General features: G+C 36.4%; 2 protein-coding genes across 3 annotated transcripts; one reads left to right on the plus strand and one right to left on the minus strand.

The window, feature by feature from the left end:
* The first annotated feature begins 4,100 nt into the window (after positions 1-4,100).
* Positions 4,101-9,626, plus strand: LOC109000718. Its single transcript, XM_018977688.2, has 4 exons — positions 4,101-4,464; positions 7,220-7,444; positions 7,724-8,176; positions 8,279-9,626. The coding sequence occupies exons 1-4, from the start codon at positions 4,255-4,257 to the stop codon at positions 9,272-9,274; spliced, it is 1,884 nt and encodes a 627-aa protein (XP_018833233.1). The 5' UTR covers positions 4,101-4,254; the 3' UTR covers positions 9,275-9,626.
* Positions 9,627-10,116: 490 nt separating this feature from the next.
* Positions 10,117-17,564, minus strand: LOC109000719 (glucan endo-1,3-beta-glucosidase 6). 2 transcript variants are annotated; one of them, XM_018977690.2, is made up of 3 exons: positions 17,413-17,564; positions 16,524-16,945; positions 10,117-11,557 (listed from the first exon to the last, which is right to left on the minus strand). In XM_018977690.2, the coding sequence occupies exons 2-3, from the start codon at positions 16,853-16,855 to the stop codon at positions 10,441-10,443; spliced, it is 1,449 nt and encodes a 482-aa protein (XP_018833235.1). In that variant the 5' UTR covers positions 16,856-16,945; positions 17,413-17,564; the 3' UTR covers positions 10,117-10,440. The 2 variants fall into 2 exon arrangements, with proteins under 2 accessions (XP_018833235.1, XP_018833234.1); XM_018977689.2 differs by having other exon boundaries at positions 16,524-17,564.
* Between the last annotated feature and the right edge of the window lie 2,389 nt (positions 17,565-19,953).

Genomic DNA, 19,953 nt, shown 5'->3' on the forward strand with positions numbered 1-19,953 from the left:
GGTATTTCTCAAAACTTTCACTCACTGCTGCCACTGTTGCTAGTATCTCCCTTTTATCTTCATTACTAGTATTGGAACTATTCTAGACAATGTTAGCCGAACAATCCTCAGAACTTATCGATCTAATAGGGTCCACTTAGCATCATCCATGATTATTTCCCAACAATTGAAGGTGGAGCTTCTTCCTATAGAGAAAGTCATTGATCTGCATCTTCCAGTATCCAAAATCAGTGTCATCGAACTTCTCGATCCCAGGTGCTTTCACTTTATCTCCAGCCATCGTTCTCCTTCAGATCCTTCCTTGGCTCTTGATACCAGTTGTTATGCAAAACACACACACCAATAATGACAAATAATGTAAAAGCAAGCACGATCAAGCACACAACGCACAATATACGTGGTTCGGCAAATTTTCTACGTCCACAGAGCTACAGAAATTTTATTAACCAGAGGATATTACAATCACTCAATCTAAACTCACAATCTCTAGGACTTTTTGCTCTCTCACACAATATGCACTCAATTGATAATTGTTCTATCTCAAAATATGCTAAAGTCAAGCCAAACAAGTAAAATATAACATATTTATAGTAAATGACGTTGAAAACTCTAATATGGCAAAAATACGTTCTTTGCTCAAGAGGCATGTCGAGCACGCATCGAGTGAACATCCAATCAACATTGGCTCGAGCGGGGTGTCGAGCGGGCTCGAACGAATACTAGGGTTTGTGTCTCGCTCGAGCCCACTGTTGCGCGAGACTTGAGCGAACTCACGGGTTGAGCTTTGCTCGAGCGCATGTTGAGCAAACACGCTGTTTCTCGATTTTCAGCTCCAAAGCCAGTCTCCACCCCAACACCTTTCTCTCACTTTCTCTCCCTCTCTCTCTTCTCGAATCGCATCGCTCTGTTGATGAGAATAAATATTTTTGGTTCTATTTATTAGAAGAATATTCTCTGATATGAAACTCACTTTCTCTAATTTCTTTCCATTTTCTCTCCCAAATCGCCATTGTCTCTATGTTTGAGTGAAGAATTTTTTTTTTCTTCATTTTCTGGAGCGATTCTATCCCTTGCCCTCCCTTTCTCTCCATTTTCTCTCTTCCCTCGCATTGTTGTCTGTCCATTTCATTCTAGAAAATGTTTTTCATCCATTTCCTAATTATCTCTCTTCCCTTTCTGCGATTATTGGACATCCCGAGTCTGGTTTTTCAATTGCTCAACTATTAATCTCGTGTGGATGCTAGGTAAAAATTCAATTTTTTTGTTAATCTTGTAGTTAGTTTTTAATCCTTGTTGTTGGTGATTTTGTATGGATTTTATATTAATTTAAGGTTTGTTCAAGTTATTATAATTAAATTAATCTTTTACTTGTTTCATTAGATTAATTTTGTATATTGGTTTGATTAGATTAAGTTATTATCATTAGATTAATTTTGTATAATGGTTTCATTAGATTAATAATTTGTTTACTGGTTCCATTAGATTAATTTTGTATGGTATATAATTGAGTCATTTGCATGTTGCTGCGAGAGATTTATTTTGTATGGTTTTAGATTAATTTTGTATGCTGGTACTGGTTTCAAGAGTGAATATGAAAATATCAACCCTGTTTGTTATCTAGAAATGAGCATTTTTCTGTTTACTGACCTGAAGAAAAATATTAAAAACATATATATCCCATTTGATTTTCATGTGTGAATTTATGTGAGAAAATATGTATGTGATAGGAGACAAAAAGGCCTTGGTAGAGTAGTAAAGCAGTCTATAGATTTTATATTTTTTATCTTTTTGTTTCTTCTGGTTTTAATTTCTTTGTTTGGATCCTTGGTTAGACATTTTTTCAAGGATTAATAGAATGCATTAACTTTAACCATTACAGAAAACATACAAGGGCTCTAAATTATGACCAAAACATCATACAAACAAAACCTGGCCAATATAGTTTGTTGGTGCAAATATGGTTTGGTAGTCTAGATTTTGATTTATCACCAGGGATTTATATATATATATATATATATATATATGGTTGAATACTATGCTTCTTCCTTAAAACAAGCCCATAAACCCTTCCAAGAAATCAAATGGTGAACAGTAGGATTTTACACCTATTTCTTATATCTAGGACAACTACAACATTATAAACTTCACAGCAAAACTAAATTGCTGATTCTAACAGTAGCCATGTCAATCATTGACTCATTGATGAATAAAATTGAACTGGAAAATAACACTTCAATTTCAAGAAATTGTCCCCTGAGATGGACACACCTATTCGTATTGCATCCAACACACGCCAGCCATTCTTGAAAAGGGTAAGTGAAGTTCCACCAGTCCTATTCCTATTTTTTTTCAAATGATGCCACTTCATAATAAGTGTTCGGGCTGGATTGACACCTTTGCTTTCATTACCTATCAAAACATAAAGTTTTTCATGATTGAAAATGTATGTTTTTCACTTTCTAGAAGGATGTTTTTCTTGTATACATTTTGCGTGTAAAGTCCATTGAATACTATGCTTCTTCCTTAAACTTTCAGCATGCTAGTCATAAATTTTGGATTGTGGTTAACTTATGTACAAAAAGATAGAGAAGACGAAATTCACAATGAGCACAGTTGGATTGTTGGTGAATGGTTTGGATTTAATTTCCAAACTTGAACTTGTGTCTGATTTTGTGTAGGGTCAACTTGCATGTACCAGGAAATACTAAGTTCTGATTTTGTGCATGCCACAAAATTTTCATGTTGCTAATGCTAATGCAAGTGGAAACACACATGGACATGCTACCTAGCTACCTACTCGTGTTTGTCTTTCAATGTGATGATGTCCCACTGCAATGAAGATTGATTCCTAAAATTGTTGGAAATAACGTTTTAAAAAAAATATATGACTTTTTTTAAATATTATTATTAAAAAATAATATTATATTATTATTTTAACTAATATATGAATAATTTAATGTGGAGTTATATCTTGAATGATTTTGACTTTAAGCAAAATATGTAGTTTTAGGTAAATTTTGACTTTGACTGCTAAATCATTGTCAATGCTTTTAAATGAAAAAATTTAAAATTTAAAATTAAAAAGTATTTATGTTTAAATGGTGTTTAAATATTAAGAAGAGATAAGATAAGCCAATATACAAACCAAACGGGGCCTAAAAGAGCTCCAACCTAGGTTTTTCAAGTATGACAGGTTTTCCACCAAGATATACAATTCATTGCTTTCACTAACCGGAAAATATTGAGCACGATAAACAAGTTTACAAGCCACTGCAAGGGCCAAGGGGGGAGAAAGAGAGCGGGCAGCGGGAGAGAGATTACTAGGAGATGGACGACGGCTAGATGGGAAAGAGTTGTCGTTGGTGGTCGATCAACGAGAGATGGCAGCTATCACTATCAGGAGGTAAGAATTGACGGTGGCTTGATGGGAAGGTGAGAATGCGATGTTGGAGGGAGTGGGATTCCTGGGACTTCCATGTTGAGGGTTAACTGGTCGATTTCAAGTAACCCTTTCATTGAATTAAGAGAATTGTTACTATATTCTCTCATTTATATTATTCACTTTATCTTTTGATGCGGTACAATAATGTGCGCTTATAAAAAAAATTAAAAACATAAGCAAAAAAGAGTAGAATGAATCAAGATTTTGGTTTTTATTTTGTATTTTCGGACGATATTTTTTGTTTTGAATATCAATTTTTTAAATTGTTTTAATAAATCACGTAACACTATAGTGAGGTGTCACATTAAAAAAACAAAATGAATAGTATATTCTTTTTTTTTTTTTTAAATATGAGTGGTATAAATTAAAAGTATAATAGCAGGACTCTTGGAATAAAATTTAGAAAAATCTGTCAAAATTACTAAGGGAACTAAGGAGTGAATCTCCCTCCCATGTATATAAAAAAATGAATAGAAAAATCCAATTTAGAGGTCTTATTGACAAAATTATTAAAGATGGAACAAATAATAAAATAAAAAAGATAACTTAACTAGAAAGAACGGCGTCGCGTTGCCGAAAAGCCTGCTTCCTTTGTAGGCTTGTAGCCCAATATGCACAGCCCAATTAACGTTAGAGGGTGAGGCTTGAGAGTCTGAGACCCTCGTTAAGAACAGTAGGGTTTGAAGTCTAGCAAAAACGAGAGAGAAAAGGGGATTGTGAATTGTAAGTTGGTGGAAGGAAAACGGATATCGCTCAAACCATAAATTTGGAATTTGACGAAGGAGAAGCTTTCACAACCAGCCAATTATAAAATGGAAGAAGGTACAGAAACGACGAAGGAGAAGATGAGGATATTTGTGGGAGGATTGGGGGAAAGCGTGACGGGCGATGATCTGAAGAGGTTGTTCGCGTCTTCGGGAATGGTAGAGGAAGTGGTCATTGTGAGGACCAAAGGCCGCAGCTTTGCCTACGTCGACTTCTCCCCCGCTTCCATTAACTCCCTTTCCAAGCTCTTCAGCACTGTATTAATTCTTTGTTTACTCTCTCCTACTTTACATATTACATTGAGTTTTACCTAGAAAAAAAATACATATTACTTGGATTTTTTCTGCTTCTGTTTCTTGGTGGGAGTATTGTTTTACGAGAAAAAACCATTTCTTTCTTTTAAGCTACTAGATTAGCCTGGATTAGTGAATACCCGTTCGTGGATGCTTCTTTTCCCTCTTTCTTTTCACTACGATTTCTAAGCATGTCTCCAGTTGTAAATGATTTTATATGTACAGGCATTTTTACCTTTTTTGAAAGACAGTTTTTTCTTTGTCAAATTACATGTGGTTGGCACTTTAGGGACAGCTTTGGCTTGGGCACACACAAATCTTTATTAAGAATGGTATATTTTGAGGCTTAAACAATTTCAAATAAGGCTTGTTGAATGCGCTAAAATTTGTAAATAATCCACATGCATATTCGGCCACCTCTCATGTGATGCTCTATTGGGATTATTTATTCAGAAGACAGATACAGTGTACTTTGATGCTCAAATTCTTTTAGTTTTGAATAGGGCCTTGTTAAGGTTACTTGAAGTGCTTATAGAAGAAAAATCTGTAAAATGCACCAACAACACAGCCAAAATGGATTTGTTGAGTAAATCCCTAGGGGTGGGCTTAAGTGGTAAGGGCCTTGGTCTTGGTGGTATGCTTCATCTAGGTCTAAGGTTTGAATCCTCTTGGGTGCAAAAACTTTCTTGGGGCCATCAACCGGGGGGAACTTCCCCTTGAATTATCTGATGTGCACTTATACAAAACTCTTTGCCGAGGGCCTGTGCACCCCCAGGATTAGTTGGAACGTTGTTCTCGGACACCCGGTGCCAATAAACAAAAAGGGTTTGTTGAGTATGTAAGAAAGCTCTCCATTTACACCCACAGGCAAAGGCCCATACCCTGTGTGTAAATAAAATACTGTCTCTGCCACCTATTTCCTTGTCAGATCAGGGATCGGGTATTTCCATTGTATAGCCCAAAGGATTTATTAAGGAGAGAGAAAAGCACAAGCAGGAGATTTTTGTGCATGAGTGCTTTATTGGATTAAGTAAAATTTGTAAAACCTAATAGTAGTCGGTGAAATACTTTTGGGTGGACAAAATAGAAAGTTGCACAAGCTGGGGAGAGTCGATGGCTCAATGAAGAAAACATTATTCACCACAAACCCCATAATGCTTCTAATTGAGACTATCAAATACTATTCTTAGTTTCGAAAATGTACATATGTTTCTGTGAGTATTTTGCTAATGGAGGGAAAGAAAAACTAGCAACACTGTTAGAAAACTTGAAGTATAATGTACTACAAGAGGGCTATTGTCCTGCTATATGGACATGAATGATATCAGGTTGTGTTGCAGCTACCTGCTATGTATTGTCTTTCAAAAATTCTGGATGCCATCATTTTTTATAACACACTGCCACACCAATCCGACAGGGTACTACCCACCCAATTTCAATTTTAAAATGAAGCTGACTGTAGCTCATTCCTTTTCCCTCTTTCTGGATGCACTTCGCACAGCCAGGGTATATATTCATCTTTGAGCAAGAAAGGCCCCAATTTGAGCAAGAAAGGCCCTAAGAAACCTACCCTTTTACCCAAAAAGTTTGATAGTACAGCACAAGTGCCAAAATCCCTTAAATGGAGATGAAAATAGAAGTTATGCAAGTTTTGCTGAATAGTTCCTGGGTATTGGAGCTTTAGGGCGTGAGAAGAAATTGCTGGTTTGGTCTGAAATTGGTTTTTTTGCCAAATAGTTCCTGGCTATCCATTTGTGATTTATTTCTTGTATGGACTTGTAGCATTTATTTGTATCTCTTCTTTCTCTTCTTCCTTTGCATTTTTTGGATTTTTTAATTGCAGTTTAACAATGTTCTCTGTTGGGTTTTCAAGAAAGTTCTTCATTTCCCCCTTTTTCTCTGCAGCCAAACAACAATCCCAGCCAAAAAAAAAAAAGAAAAAAAAGAGGATTTCCAAAAAAGACAACGATTGGATCTTTGAATGGTCTTTTTCTAAATCATATCTTTGTGTGGTTCCCACGAACTGATACTACAAACCCCCCCCCCCCAAATAGATTTGCGCTTCCAGCAATTTGGCCATCAATTTCCAACATTTCTTTTTTTCTTACTTATCAAAAAAAAAAAAAAATCTAACATTTCTTTTTATATCTGCTTTCTCTGTTTATTTGCATTTTCTGGAATTTTAATCACAGTCTAACATGGTTCCTTGTTGAGTTGTTAAGTAAGTTCTCCATCTCCTAGCTTGTTGTTTTCAGCTACCAAACAACAATTATTTGCTTCTCTGCCAAGTACCAAAAAATTCAAATTTGCAAGATCGGCTGAAATCACCTCAACTTTGTCCCTCTTTTGCCTATTTTTTTTTTTAAAGCAATGTAAGTGCTATGTCGGCAAGTGTGGTGGTGTGTTAAAATTTGGGGCTTGTATGTAGAACTAATTATCTTTGCATACAGTATCCTTGCACCCCTTACGTTATCTTGGGAGAATAATTTTGCATGCCCTTATAACTCTAAATAAGCTCCTTCGTTATCTTTTTTAATTAGCCAATGATCTTAGGACTGAATGGCATCTCCTACCTTTTAACAAGGGAATAAGGGTCAGATCACTGGTTTAACTTTGTATTGGGTGCATCATGAGAAGCTGGAACTTCTTTTTTCCTTTTCTCTTTAATATGTACTGGATATTATTGCCTACGCTCATCTCTTGCTTTGTAACTTTACAGTATAATGGGTGTGTCTGGAAGGGAGGGAGGCTGAGGCTTGAGAAAGCTAAAGAACATTATCTTGTTAGTTTGAAACGAGAGTGGGCAGAAAAAGCTGAATTTGCAAGTAGGGGACTTACTAACAGTTATAATTCAGATGAAGACATGGTCTCCTACGACAAGCCTAAGAAAGTCATCAATTCTGAAAGAAAGCAACTTCGGATTTACTTCCCCAACTTAAGAAAGGTGGGTTATAGGGGTCTTGAAGATTCTCTTTTTTAATCATTCTCCACCCCGTCCCCCCGCCCCCTGGGGGGTGTTGGTTGTGATCTGATAGATATATTTTGACTCAAATTGTTACAATTATTTGTTTCATTTGCACTCAGCAAATATCTAATATCACATTTCTATAGACGGTAAATTTTCATCTGTCACTTGATCAAAACAACTTGGAGCAAACATGTTCATTTACACTTGCTTGAAACTGTGGCTTTGTATTGTTATATGTGATTTGTTTCGGTGCAGGTGAAATTAATGCCATTAAGTGGAACTGGCAAACACAAATACAGTTTCCAACGTGTTGAAGTAGTTCCTTCTCTCCCTATCCATTTTTGCGATTGTGAAGAGCATTCCATTCATCATCCCACTGCAAAGGAAAAACAAACTTGTGATCTGGAAACCCAAAGTGATGGGATAAGTGAGGAAGAGCTTAACGTAATGAATTCAGTGATGAACAAGCTCTTTGAAAGAGAAAACCTATTAGATGCTGTAGGCAGTGGAAAGGGACTGACCAAGGGAAGAGATGATTCCATCAAATCTGTTCACATGTTGCAAGTTAATGAGAATGAAGAAGCTTCTGCAACAGATGAGGATAACCTCATAATTAATGTGATGACTAGGAGAAACAACAGGATGGGCAGCAACAACATGATGGCTTTTATAGGTGGCCAGGGAAAGAAAAGAATTTCTGAAAATAAGGTAGAGCTTTCATTCAATTGGTAGAGGGCATTTCTTTTCTCTGTTTGCTTGCACCAAATATGCCTGTACTTTCTGGCTTCATTATTTTTCTTGGAACCCCAGGAATCAGGATTCATACGAACTCAAACCTCTATGGAAGGGCAAAATCTGAATGTGTTCAAAGTGCAGAAGAATAATGTTGTACCTCCTTACAAAAAGAGGAAATCACTTTTCAATCAAGAAAGTAATGGAAATGGACCTCGGCCTGCTATCCCCAAAGGCAATGGGGAGTTGAAAACCCCTTCTGATGAGTCGGCAATACTCTTGGGAGCTCAACTGGTTGAACCAGAATCTGGTATCCAACAATCAGCAACACTTCCATCATTGTCCCGGAAGTCTTCCTGGAGAAAACTTCTCCGTGATAGGGGCAACACTTTCAGCATCTCACATATATTGCCAGGCATTAGTTCTAGCGAGGAAGAGCAACTAAAATCAAATTCCTTTGTGCCCAACTCCACTGTCAGCAAAAATGACGACTTGGTAAGTCATGGAGATCACTTGGAGAGCAAGTTGGGTGAAACAACTAAAGAGGAGCTCGTGGAAACTCAGCCTTCCAGCCATACTGCACCTTCAACTAAATCCAGTAGAGGTGCTTCATGGCTCCAGAAGTCCTCGTGGACACAGTTGGTTGGCGAGAATAAGAGTAGCTTATTCAGCATTGCACAAATTTTGCCTGATATTTCTTATGGAAAGCAAGTCATAATGGAGTTCAATAATGTGGTCATTGTTGATTCCAACGACAGCAAGCATGAGGATCTGGGGAAACATGATGATGGTAAATCTACTGGAGATGATTCTTTATCTTTGGAAATGGGAAAGGATGAGAGTGTCATTAGGAGTACTCTAGAGAAGAATCGACAGACTGTTTTGGGCAATAGTGAGCCTCCTGGTGGAATATCTGAGAAGAAACATGATTCAGCATCAAAGTTGGCATCTGCTGGGAATATTAGTATAGGAGAAACATGTTCTTTTATGAGAAGTGCCACTTCGTTGAAAGAGTGGGCAAAAACTAAGGCTACCATAAGTGGATCACTCAAGAGAAAAAGTAGGGAGAAGTAGATGTTTTAATGTTTGAAGGGGACGTTTTTTGACTTCTTGGTAATCTTGAGAGAAGAATTGTTCCCAGGCAACATTAAGATCAGTGCCTTTTTAAATGTTTGCTTGATTGGGGTTTTACTTCGGATCCGGCCTAGTCCCCACTGTTGCTGTCGGCAATGTTGTTTTAACTTTGTATGCACTTTTGTTTCATTCTTACCCTGTTGAAGAAAAAAGTTTTGTAATAGTTTTAGAGAGAGAGGCCGCCACCCAAGATTTAGGAGTCTAGGACATACTGCACGTGGAAGGGGCTCTCTATGAACAAAAAATGAGAGTATTCTCTCAATCATATTGAAATTATGGCTTCTTCACAACAGTTTGGGCACTTAGATGTAGGGGGTTCTACCTGCGTCGTGCGGGGCCGGGCCCCAGGGTTTCGTACCCAACCGGGGTTAAAACCGCACCCTGTCCTCCCTGCTCTCATCTAAACAAAATATAAAAAATAATAATTTTTTTTAAAATTTTAAAATAAAAATTTATTAAAAAAATTATATCTAATTATTACAATTTTTTTAGACTTTCAACTAAAAAATATACAATTTTTTCTAATTTTAAAGTAAAAATTATATTTAAATAATATTTTAACTTTATAATATTTATTTAATTTTTTCTTTCTTCTTCTTCTTCAAAACCTAAGAAAACGTCTTAACTCAAATTATTTCAATATTATTTATAAATCATTTCATTACTATTCACAAATTTCATGATATCTCGATATCCAATCATATCCTTAATGGCAGACAATGAAAATAAGAATGTGGTAACTTAACGAGGGTAAAATCATAGTATTTGGTGCAAGGAAAATAATGAGAACAAGAATTTTCGGACGAAGAAGCTGCGTGATCAAACTAAAACGTGTCTGATGCAATCGATTTAGTTGCAATACAAACATTTTCGCGGCAGAATTATGCAAGTCCACGTTGTCAGCCACAATCCATACGATTATGACATGCGTGTGACTCAACAACAGTCTGACCTCAGAAATGAATACAAAAGATAAAATGTTTGCCCTCTAGATACTACGAGTTATGCCGTTTATCAGCTGCTGATCTTAGCTTCCACTACACTAGGCTACAAAGCACATGAGAATATTTGAGGAAAAATAATGCCTCGGGAACATGAGGCCTAATTCACAGAAGTGTTAGCAAAAAGAGACCAAGGCCAGAAACCAAACTCAGTGGCATTTGGAGACACCCACGTGTCCTTTCTGCACCTCCATAATATGGTTCGATCATTATCTCAAATCTACAATCTCCAACTGTGGGGTCTGTTTTAGTGATCATTGAAAGGTTGGGAAACTTGCAGGCATCATCAAGTTGATTATTCCTCTGGTAGTAACTGTTAAATGCATAAGAGATGTTCCCCCGAGCATCCAAATTTCCACAAGATGTCCCATAGCCAAGGCTGGTGCAATCAGCACGTCCACAGGCATAACTCACGCTTGGTTGCACTTGTGGGTCATCAAGTTTAGCCGATGGCTTCATCACACACCACTTGCGATCCAAGTAGTCCACATTTCTTGCCTGAACCAAGGATCCTGAATTTGTGGTACCAAGGTTAAGTGGGTATTTTGGTACCCCGTAATAAGTAAATACCCCCCAGTGGCGTTCAAAATTTCCTGGATCAATACTCTTAGCATCCTCATCAATCAAACTAAATAGATATGCATCAACTGTCACAGGTCTCATAGGGGTCCCTCTTCCACCGGATATATGGGACATAAAACCTTGGTTGAACCTCTGAGCATACATTCGGTTAGCATTCCGATCTCCATCAGTTGGCCACCCAATCTCACCAACTATGATTGGCAAGTTTCCAAACCCATTTTTTTGTAGGGCCCACACAAGTGTGTCATAATTTGCATCAAACATATTGTAATAGGACGTCCCACCATCATTTAGAGGTGTTGCATTGCCATCAAAGAAGGCATACTCAACAGGGAAGTCGGGGTCAATGTAGAGGCTTATAAATGGGTAGATGTTCACAGTAAAGGGGCCACTATTGTCACTCAAGAACTTGACAATGGCTAGCATTAGGTCGTGGATATCAGCTCTGAAGTCACCACCGGAAGGAAGGCCAGTTGAGCTTGCATATACATCAGCATTAAGGGGGACTGTTACCTTGACTTGGTTGCTAAGACCGGCCTTTATCAGCGCAGATTGGACATTCTGCAGGGCAGGGAAAGTTGTTTTGAGGAAGCTTCCGTTGTATGTTTCCAAGAACGGTTCATTTCCAACTGCAACATACCTGTAGATTCATTTCTTTTGAATGATGGTAAGATGGGAAGCTGTTGACATTTTGCAATATAAGCCAGAAGTGAAACTCCTTCATATCGGTACAGAGATTTTATTAAGCATCATTGTGAAGCGAGAGTAAAAAACCAAATGAATTTAATATGGTCTTAGAGACTTCATAGGAGATATATCATTACTTTTGAAACAATCTTATTGGAAGAATAAGTTTCCATTCAGCAGCCCCAACTCCAGGCTTCTCTTCTCCTAGGAGTTTGTTACTATTATTATTTTTTCAAACTAACAAGAAGTATTGCTAAAACTTGTACATCAGAAAGATCAATGTTAACTTTCTTTTTTTTTATATGTGATCAATGTTAACTCACAACGAGTCAGCACATAAATGAGCATAAGAGAAATAACAAGATGTTTAGCAGAATGGTTTATGGAGGGTTGGGCATAATTTGGTTTATCAAATGCTGGGAGACACGACCATGCTTTGCTGCAAAGTATAATGCTTGCAAACAAATCTAAAACCTCTCATGCTGGGTTCCTTTTTCTTCTCATATTGACCAACAAAATTGTAAACTAAATTTCCAACTAGCCAAAGATATCCCCTTAAGTTTTTGGTTGGCATAGAAAATTTATAATTTATAAACAGTACGACTTGAGGCATATAAATCTGAAAGGCCTCGAGATGTGAAAAAAAACTGCTTGGACTACAACAGGCCTAATAAATAGTTAATTGAGTATTTGGGAGGCAAGACACTCGCGCCCACAAGGAATCATTCTAGATTGAAGAGAAAGCATCATGGCACTGACGCGAGTCTTTTCCTTTGTTCTTACTCATTTCATAAAATAAATGTTTCATAAACTTTCAACTGAATATGAAAAACAATGATCAGTTTTGCTCAAAATCACAGCAATTCTTAAAGAAGTTCATTCCTATGCAGTTTTCCATAAAAAGAGCAATGGCTGCACTAGTATGTAATGCGATATATTAAAGCTTAATGGAAAGGCCAAAAAGAAGTATGAGATATATATATATATATATATATTTATAAGTATGAGATATTTTATCATGGTTTATATATGGAGGAGTATATGGCAGATTCATTGTCAGATCGTTTTACCAAGTTCTAATGAGCCCTGTAAAGACCATGTTCCCGTGGAAGAGTATATGGCAGATGCCAGACGAAAGCCCCTTTAAAAGCAGCGTTTTTCGTCTAGACAACATCATTGGACAAGATTCTCACCAGAGATAATTTAAGAAAATGTCGGGTAATGGTGCTGGACTGGTGTTGCATGTGTAAGAAGAATGGTGAATCAGTAGATCATCTACTTTTACATTGCGAGATGGCCAGGACCACGTGGGATGCTTTTTTTGTGGAAATTGGATTATCATGGGTCATGCATCATCAATTGGTGGATTTCCTAACAAGCTGGAGAGGCCTCCGAGGTAATTCACAAGTGGTAGCAATCTGGAGAATGGTTCCTATATGTATGTGTTGGTGTATTTGGCAGGAGAGAAATGATAGAAGCTTCAAAGATTGCGAGAGAACAATGGAGGTATCAGATTGACCGAATGCCTCTCACCATTGTGAGAATTCCATTAAATAGAAAAGGCTAGTGGTTATACATGGAAACTCTAAATATGGAAAACTAGCTATACACAACTATACAGTTACAGCTATACACAACAAAGCTAAGAAAGGAAAACTAATATGTACAGCTGATGTAAATAAGGTAAAAAAGAAGATATAGATAGAATCTTCCAATCATAGAATCTGTCGATCCAATTGAAAGGAGGAGCTTACAGTTTTCTTTTTTAAATCATTGTTCTTATGGGCAAGAGCCATTGATTGTAATGGGCTAAATGCCCATGATTTTCTACTTTCAGTTGTAAACTCTAGCTAGGTACTTCTCATGTATACTCCCTGTGTACTTGGGCTTTGCCTACTTTTAATGAATAAAACTTCTTGAAAAAAAAAATGAATAAAACTTCTTGATTACCTATAAAATATATATATATATATATATGATGGAGGATGTTGTTGCATATAATAAAGCTTAATGGACAGAAAAAATCATTAGCAGACTGAAAATGGCTGGGATGCTACTTAAGTTTAGATTATTGAACAAGATTAGAACTTTTAAGTTCAAGTTCAGGTTTCATTTGTTTTTCAACTTAATACACTCCATTATTTATCATATTGAAAAAAAAAATACACCAAAAAGGTCATCCTGAAGGTATTCTCAAGAAAGAAAACTCTTTTTCATGATGCAAGATCCATAGAGTACACAGCACAAGACAGAATGAACAATAAAACAAGTGGAGTGTGTTCCATAGATTGAGATTCTCCACAAATCAATCGCTATCTACTTTGATGATGACAATTTGATGATGGTTAGTACTATGATACAGATTAAGAAAGTCATTTAAGAGAATGATGCATAGTGCTCAAGTACCATATGACCTTATTAGGTTGGCTCTGATACCATTTGTTACAACCTAGAGAAACGTTAGTCATATCTGCACTATACTTTTTTTTTTGTAAGTATCATATTTGCACTATACTTCAAAAGAACTAATCAAAGTTACAATTGAAACTCCCTAAAATCACTTGTTCGCTTAGTTTCACAACCCATTTTATAATGAAGATAACTTTAACTTAATAGCATGGGGAGGATGGTATTTGAATGAAGTGAGTGGGCCACGTGGGGTGGGGCTTTGGAAGCACATAAAAAGAGGAAGGGATACATATTCTAGCTATACCCAATTTGACGTTGGTGATGGGCCTCTCTAAAGGTAGTCTTCTTTGTTTGAACGGCTTCATTGGAAAATATCCTCACATTAGACAACCTAAGGAAATGCTGAATCATTATCATGGATTGATGTTGTATGTGCAAAAAGAACAAGGAGTCTGTTATCATCTACTACTCTATTATGAGATTACCATGAGCTCGTGGAATGAATACTTTGCTGGGGTGGGATCAGCTTGGGTGATGCCAAGAAGGGTGATTGATCTCCTAGCATATTGGAGAGGCCTTCAAGACAATTCACATATTGCAACAATATGGAAGATTGTTCCGATATGCCTATGGCAGGTTCTGAGTCAAGAGAGGAACGAAATAAATTTTAAAGATCAAGAGCGGTCAATGGATGAGCTTAGAACCTTCTTCTTTAATACTTTACTCCATCGTTTAATTGTAATTGATTTACTGGCATGAACTTTCATGAATTTCTTGTATCACAAGATTATTTGGAATAGTGATTCTTCTTTAATACTTTACTCCATCGTTTAAATATAATTGATTTAATGGCATGGACTTTCATGAATTTCTTGTATCACAAGATTATTAGGAATAGCGATTATGTCCCGTGTTCTTGGGCATTTACCTATTCTTATGATTAATAAAACTTTGTTTACCGATCAGAAGAAATATTTGGACAGATGAGACGTTGTCAAGGGTAGCATTCTTTGTCTGGTTGGCATCGTTAAGGAAGCTCTTAATGACAGATAAGTTGTAGAAGATAATTGTTTTGGCAATGGACTAGTGTTGTATGTGTAAATAGGGTGGAGAAACAATTGATCATCATCTACTTCACAGCAAGGCGGGACTTATGAGCATTATCGTGTCATACATTTGGGCTTGCATGGGTCATGCCCCCAATTGGTGTGGATTTGATGGCTTGCTAGCGAAGTCCCCCTCAAGAAACACAACTTAGATGTTTGGAGGATGGTTATGTTATGTCTGATCTGGTGCATTTGGTAGGAACATAATGCTTGAAAATTTGAAAACCGTGAGAAGATGGTGTTAGATTTAAGAGTCAACATGTTCAATACTCTATTTTTGGATGGCATCACGCGATAGCTTTTGCTCCTCTAGATTTGTAGAGTTATTGGAATTGTGTTCCTTTTCTTCTTCTCGCTAGTTTTTAGATTTGTTTCCTCTGAATAAATCACTTTACCTATAAAAAAGACTGACCCAAAAAAGGGGAAAAAGGAAGAAGAAAAAAGTTGTAAGAGACGATTTAACAGCTCATTATGGTCAAAAGACTCAACAAATTAGAGATTTAGAGTATTATGATAAAACAAGAACTCAAGTAAACCTTGAATTAGAATGTTGTTTACGATACCGTCCAAGTAAAACAGATCAACCTCAAGTTCAATAATTTAAGGAAAATAATAACTAAAGCCTAGCCCATGGAAAGTGCCTCGGTGCGAAGCTGAGGTGCCAATCAATATCTTCTGAAAATGAATAAACATAAAAAAGTAATCTTTCAAATAAAAGGTAGGAGCTAAGAATGTTAGAAGGCCTAGTTAATTCAAATTGGAAACAAAAACCGCATGTCATAATTGCACGACATCAAAGAAACAGCAATATTTTCTACGTTAAATCAATTTACCTTTGAGAAAATTTAGTGAACAAAGCAAACGTAGCCTCTAAAAATAGTCAGCAAGAAAGATTCATGAAATGCCGGCAGTCAAACCAATCACTGATTATTCCAATGCATGATATTTGACTAGCAGATAACAATGCCATACCTACTATTGCTTTATCCTTCGTCGATGGATCGTTTAACAGATACCGATTTCCGTCAAACCACTAGCTGATTTACTTTCCAGACCCATTGAACAACTATAGCCATACTACTTACAAGAAGTCTCAGGTTATAAAATCGCTTAGCCGTTAATTAATTAATTAATTAAGTAGTAATGAGGCATTGGTACGGAGTTGCGTCAGCTGAAGAACCACATCTACAACAAGATGATATGAACAAGAAGTTCATTTACCGAGGCATGGAGTTGGAAGTGGGGAAAGTTACCTTTTCAATCAATTCAATCAAAGAAAATGCAGGAAAAAAATATTGCAGCAGAGGCAGTAAGCATAATACTAAAGCAATTACTAAGTTAACATCTTTGGCAGAAATAATTAGGACAATAAAAAAGGTGAAGAGAAGGGAGCAGTAAGCACACCTGATGTTAACATTATTAGTCGTGATGTGCGTGGAGACATTTTTGGCAACCCATTTCTCAGCAGCCTTCACGCTGCTGGCCAGGGACTGAAGCATATCATTAGGAATCCCGACCATGACCTCAATCCCAGATTTACCTAGAGCTCTCAATGCCCCATAATCCGCATCGAAAAGCTTAACCTTTTGAAATCCGTTATCTCTCAGCAGCCTCACCACTGTGTCTGGAGGAAGAGGGTGGCTTGCCTGCGTTCCCCAGTTGGCACCAATACCACTCACCGTGCATACCATTAAGCACAACGAAACCAACCCGATAGCCAACGAAAACCACCCCATGATCTTTTTCAAGTCTGCGAACCAGCTTCTACGCAAAAGACCCACGAAACCAAGGGAGTGGGAGCTCAAATTTACTGGCTATATGAATACCTAAATGGTGCCGGAAAAGGAAGTGTGAGGAGCTGATCTAAGAAACATAACCAGTACACGAGAAAAACAAGAGCTTTTATGGTTGAATCCCACATCAAAACACAAACGTAATGGTACCCATGATTGTCACGTTACTACATAGAACTTCACATCGAGATTACCCCACAAGGTAAAGTGGAAAATGCACTTAGAATCCGGTTTTACAGCTCAACAGCTAGCTAAGCTCGGGTGAGATTATTGAAAGCAAATATTAAAAATTTTAGAAATATAAAAGAAAAATATATTTGGAAGTATTCAAGCTTGGGGGATAAGGTAGTGAAGTAAAATAATACAAATCTGATACGAGATTGATAATACTAGGAATCAATGGAGAGATGGACTCGAAAAAATACAAGAAAGGAAAATAGACATAAAGATTAAACTGAAACTTGTGAAAATGAAAGACGTGACACGAACGGGTGAAGGACCTTGTGCTGGAGAAAACGTGAGCTCGAGAATACTCGATCCTCGAAAAGGGAAACCACTCCGAGACGGAGAGGGAGGGCAGTGAAAAAGGTGAGCGAGTACAGAGCGAGCGAAGATGCCAGAGAACTAGACACACTGACACTCTACAGTCTACACTTGAAGACGAAACTTTAAAAAAGGTAGGCGCACAGCGGGTGTCTCTGGGCCGAGTAACGCTGGATATAAATATTTATAAATATTTTCCCCACTAATAATGTAAAATTGTAAACTATCTAAATATTATATAATTATTTTTTAAAAAATAAAATTTATTATTAAAAATTTAAATTTCTTTTATCTAAATTTTTTATTTATTTTTTTATTTTTTAAAATATTATACAATATTTACACACTCACGCTTAAAATTATCATTTATCTTTCATCACACTTGATTTATTAAAATTTTCAAGAACCTTTTAAAAAATTTTCAAATCAAACCAAATATTTTTTAATGTTATAAAAAAATTCCTTTTTCAAATTCTTATCTAATTATTTTCAAACATAAAAATTAATATAAATTTTATAAATTTAAAAGACAGATTAATCTTAAAAAATTATATCATAATAAAGTTTTATTTTTATTTATTTATTTTTACAAACTTCAATATAATCTTTATTTTAAAAAATATTTTTATTTAAAATCTTTTCTTATTTCTCATAACCTAATCTCAAATATTTCTAAATTTTTTTTATAACTAAGCATGACCTTAATACATACAAATCCCCGTGGGCACTCAAGAGGTAAGGCCAAACTTATGTGCGAGCCCCATGTCACATGTTTGATTTCTCTTGAGATTAGGGTAGGTTTGGGGGGTGAGATGAGAATTTTGTGTTTTGTTTTAAAGTTTAAAATATTAAGTTTTAATATTATTATTGTTTTGGGATTTGAAAAAGGTGTATTGGGATTTTAAAAAGTTGAATTGTTTATTATATTTTGTATGGAGATTTGAAAAAGTGTAATGATGAGATGAGATGAGATGAGAATTTTGTGTTTTGGTTTTGGTCCCAAACCTGCCATTGATATTAAATTGCGATTCAAGTGCAAGTTATGGCGGTGGATTGCTATAGTAGTCTCTCCGAGAGTTTAAGTTCTATGGGTGAGTTTAAAAAACTCTGTCACGAGATGATTCTCCTGTAATTAAAAATAATACTAATTAATATATAAGATCTTTTATTGTAAATTAAAATTAATATATCACATTAAATTATGTCAAATTTATAAATTTAAATTTAACATTTATCTAATCTTTTAATTAAAATAATTATTTGTAACAGGATCGCCATCTTAGCTAATCATTGTCATATTTGTCACTTAGCAAAAAGCTCAATTAAGTGACTAACGATTTAACTAAAGAAGTTTTTTAAAAAAATCGACTTAATTTAAAAATTAAACAAAATTAGTGTAAGGGATTTCCCCCCCTCTGTCTTAGTATGCCTAAGAATGGCAATTAAGAGAAGAAAAAGCGAAGGCTTAGCCCAGAACTAGTAGACTCTTCAGCCCGGTCCGTTTCTAAAAGTCTAAACGGGTTGTTTCCAGAAAGGAAGAGAACCTCCTCTCTGCCGTCTGCCTCACTTTGCCCCACTCTCGTCTCTGCCTCACCTCTCTGCCTCGCCAGTCGCCGCCTCGCCTCTCTTCCTCGCCGCACAAACCTTTAGCCTCACCTCACGGTAATGTTTCTCCATTTTTTTGTTCATTTTGTTACTTGTTAGATTTAGTCTTTTAGATACATACCTGAATCATTTCGGACATGTGACAGAGAACTAAGAGTCTAAGACCTAATCGAACCTAGGTTCAAGGATAGAGTAAGGGGGAAGGGAAAAAAAAAAGAGTAGAATGATTATGGATTTGCTTGTAAGAACTTGTTATGGCATGTAGATCATTCAAATGTTTTATTAGGATTTTTGTGATTGTTATTCATTTCCATTCCATTTCCTCCAACATTCCAGTCGTAAATACATCATTCCCTATTTACATTCAATCATCACATCACCATCACAATAGGAACCTAACATAGAACTTCATTATTAGATTTATCAGAGTTATGGCATGTAGATCATTCAGATTTTTAATGACAAACTATCAAATTTATATTTTAAAAAAATTAAAAAATCGGATCGGACCGAACTAGAAACCGATAAAATCGAAACTACTGGTTTAGGAGGGTAACCAGTGCGTAATCGATTTTGAAAAATGTAAAACAGGTACATACCAGTTCGGTTCTAGATTTTGTCAAAAACTGGATCGGTTACACCCCTAGTACCTGCTCACGTAAACGGGCAGGAAGTAAGAGGGACCCTCGATCCTCTGACATGGAGACATCAACAGACCACCAAAAAGGCCAGCAGGGTAAGGCAAATCGAGAAACCACGCCGCATTAATAGCACCACTACCTGAACTACACGCCACATGAACAAAGTCATCACAATGGCACGCTGCATTAAAGGACTATGACAAAAGAAACAGTAAAAAGACACGGACTTCATGGGGGCAGACACGATCTGTC

Source organism: Juglans regia, chromosome 11 (assembly GCF_001411555.2).
Source record: "Juglans regia cultivar Chandler chromosome 11, Walnut 2.0, whole genome shotgun sequence".
In the NCBI taxonomy this organism is placed as follows: Eukaryota; Viridiplantae; Streptophyta; class Magnoliopsida; order Fagales; family Juglandaceae; genus Juglans; species Juglans regia.

Bases quoted from the DNA above. Each gene is read 5' to 3' on its own strand.
- LOC109000718 (XM_018977688.2), top strand. From the start codon at position 4,255: ATGGAAGAAGGTACAGAAACGACGAAGGAGAAGATGAGGATATTTGTG. The intron at 4,465-7,219 runs GTATTAATTCTT...GTAACTTTACAG, and splicing joins TTTCCAAGCTCTTCAGCACT to TATAATGGGTGTGTCTGGAA. The intron at 8,177-8,278 runs GTAGAGCTTTCA...TTGGAACCCCAG, and splicing joins AAAGAATTTCTGAAAATAAG to GAATCAGGATTCATACGAAC.
- LOC109000719 (XM_018977690.2), bottom strand. From the start codon at position 16,855: ATGGGGTGGTTTTCGTTGGCTATCGGGTTGGTTTCGTTGTGCTTAATG. The intron at 11,558-16,523 runs GTGTGCTTACTG...ATGAATCTACAG, and splicing joins ACTAATAATGTTAACATCAG to GTATGTTGCAGTTGGAAATG.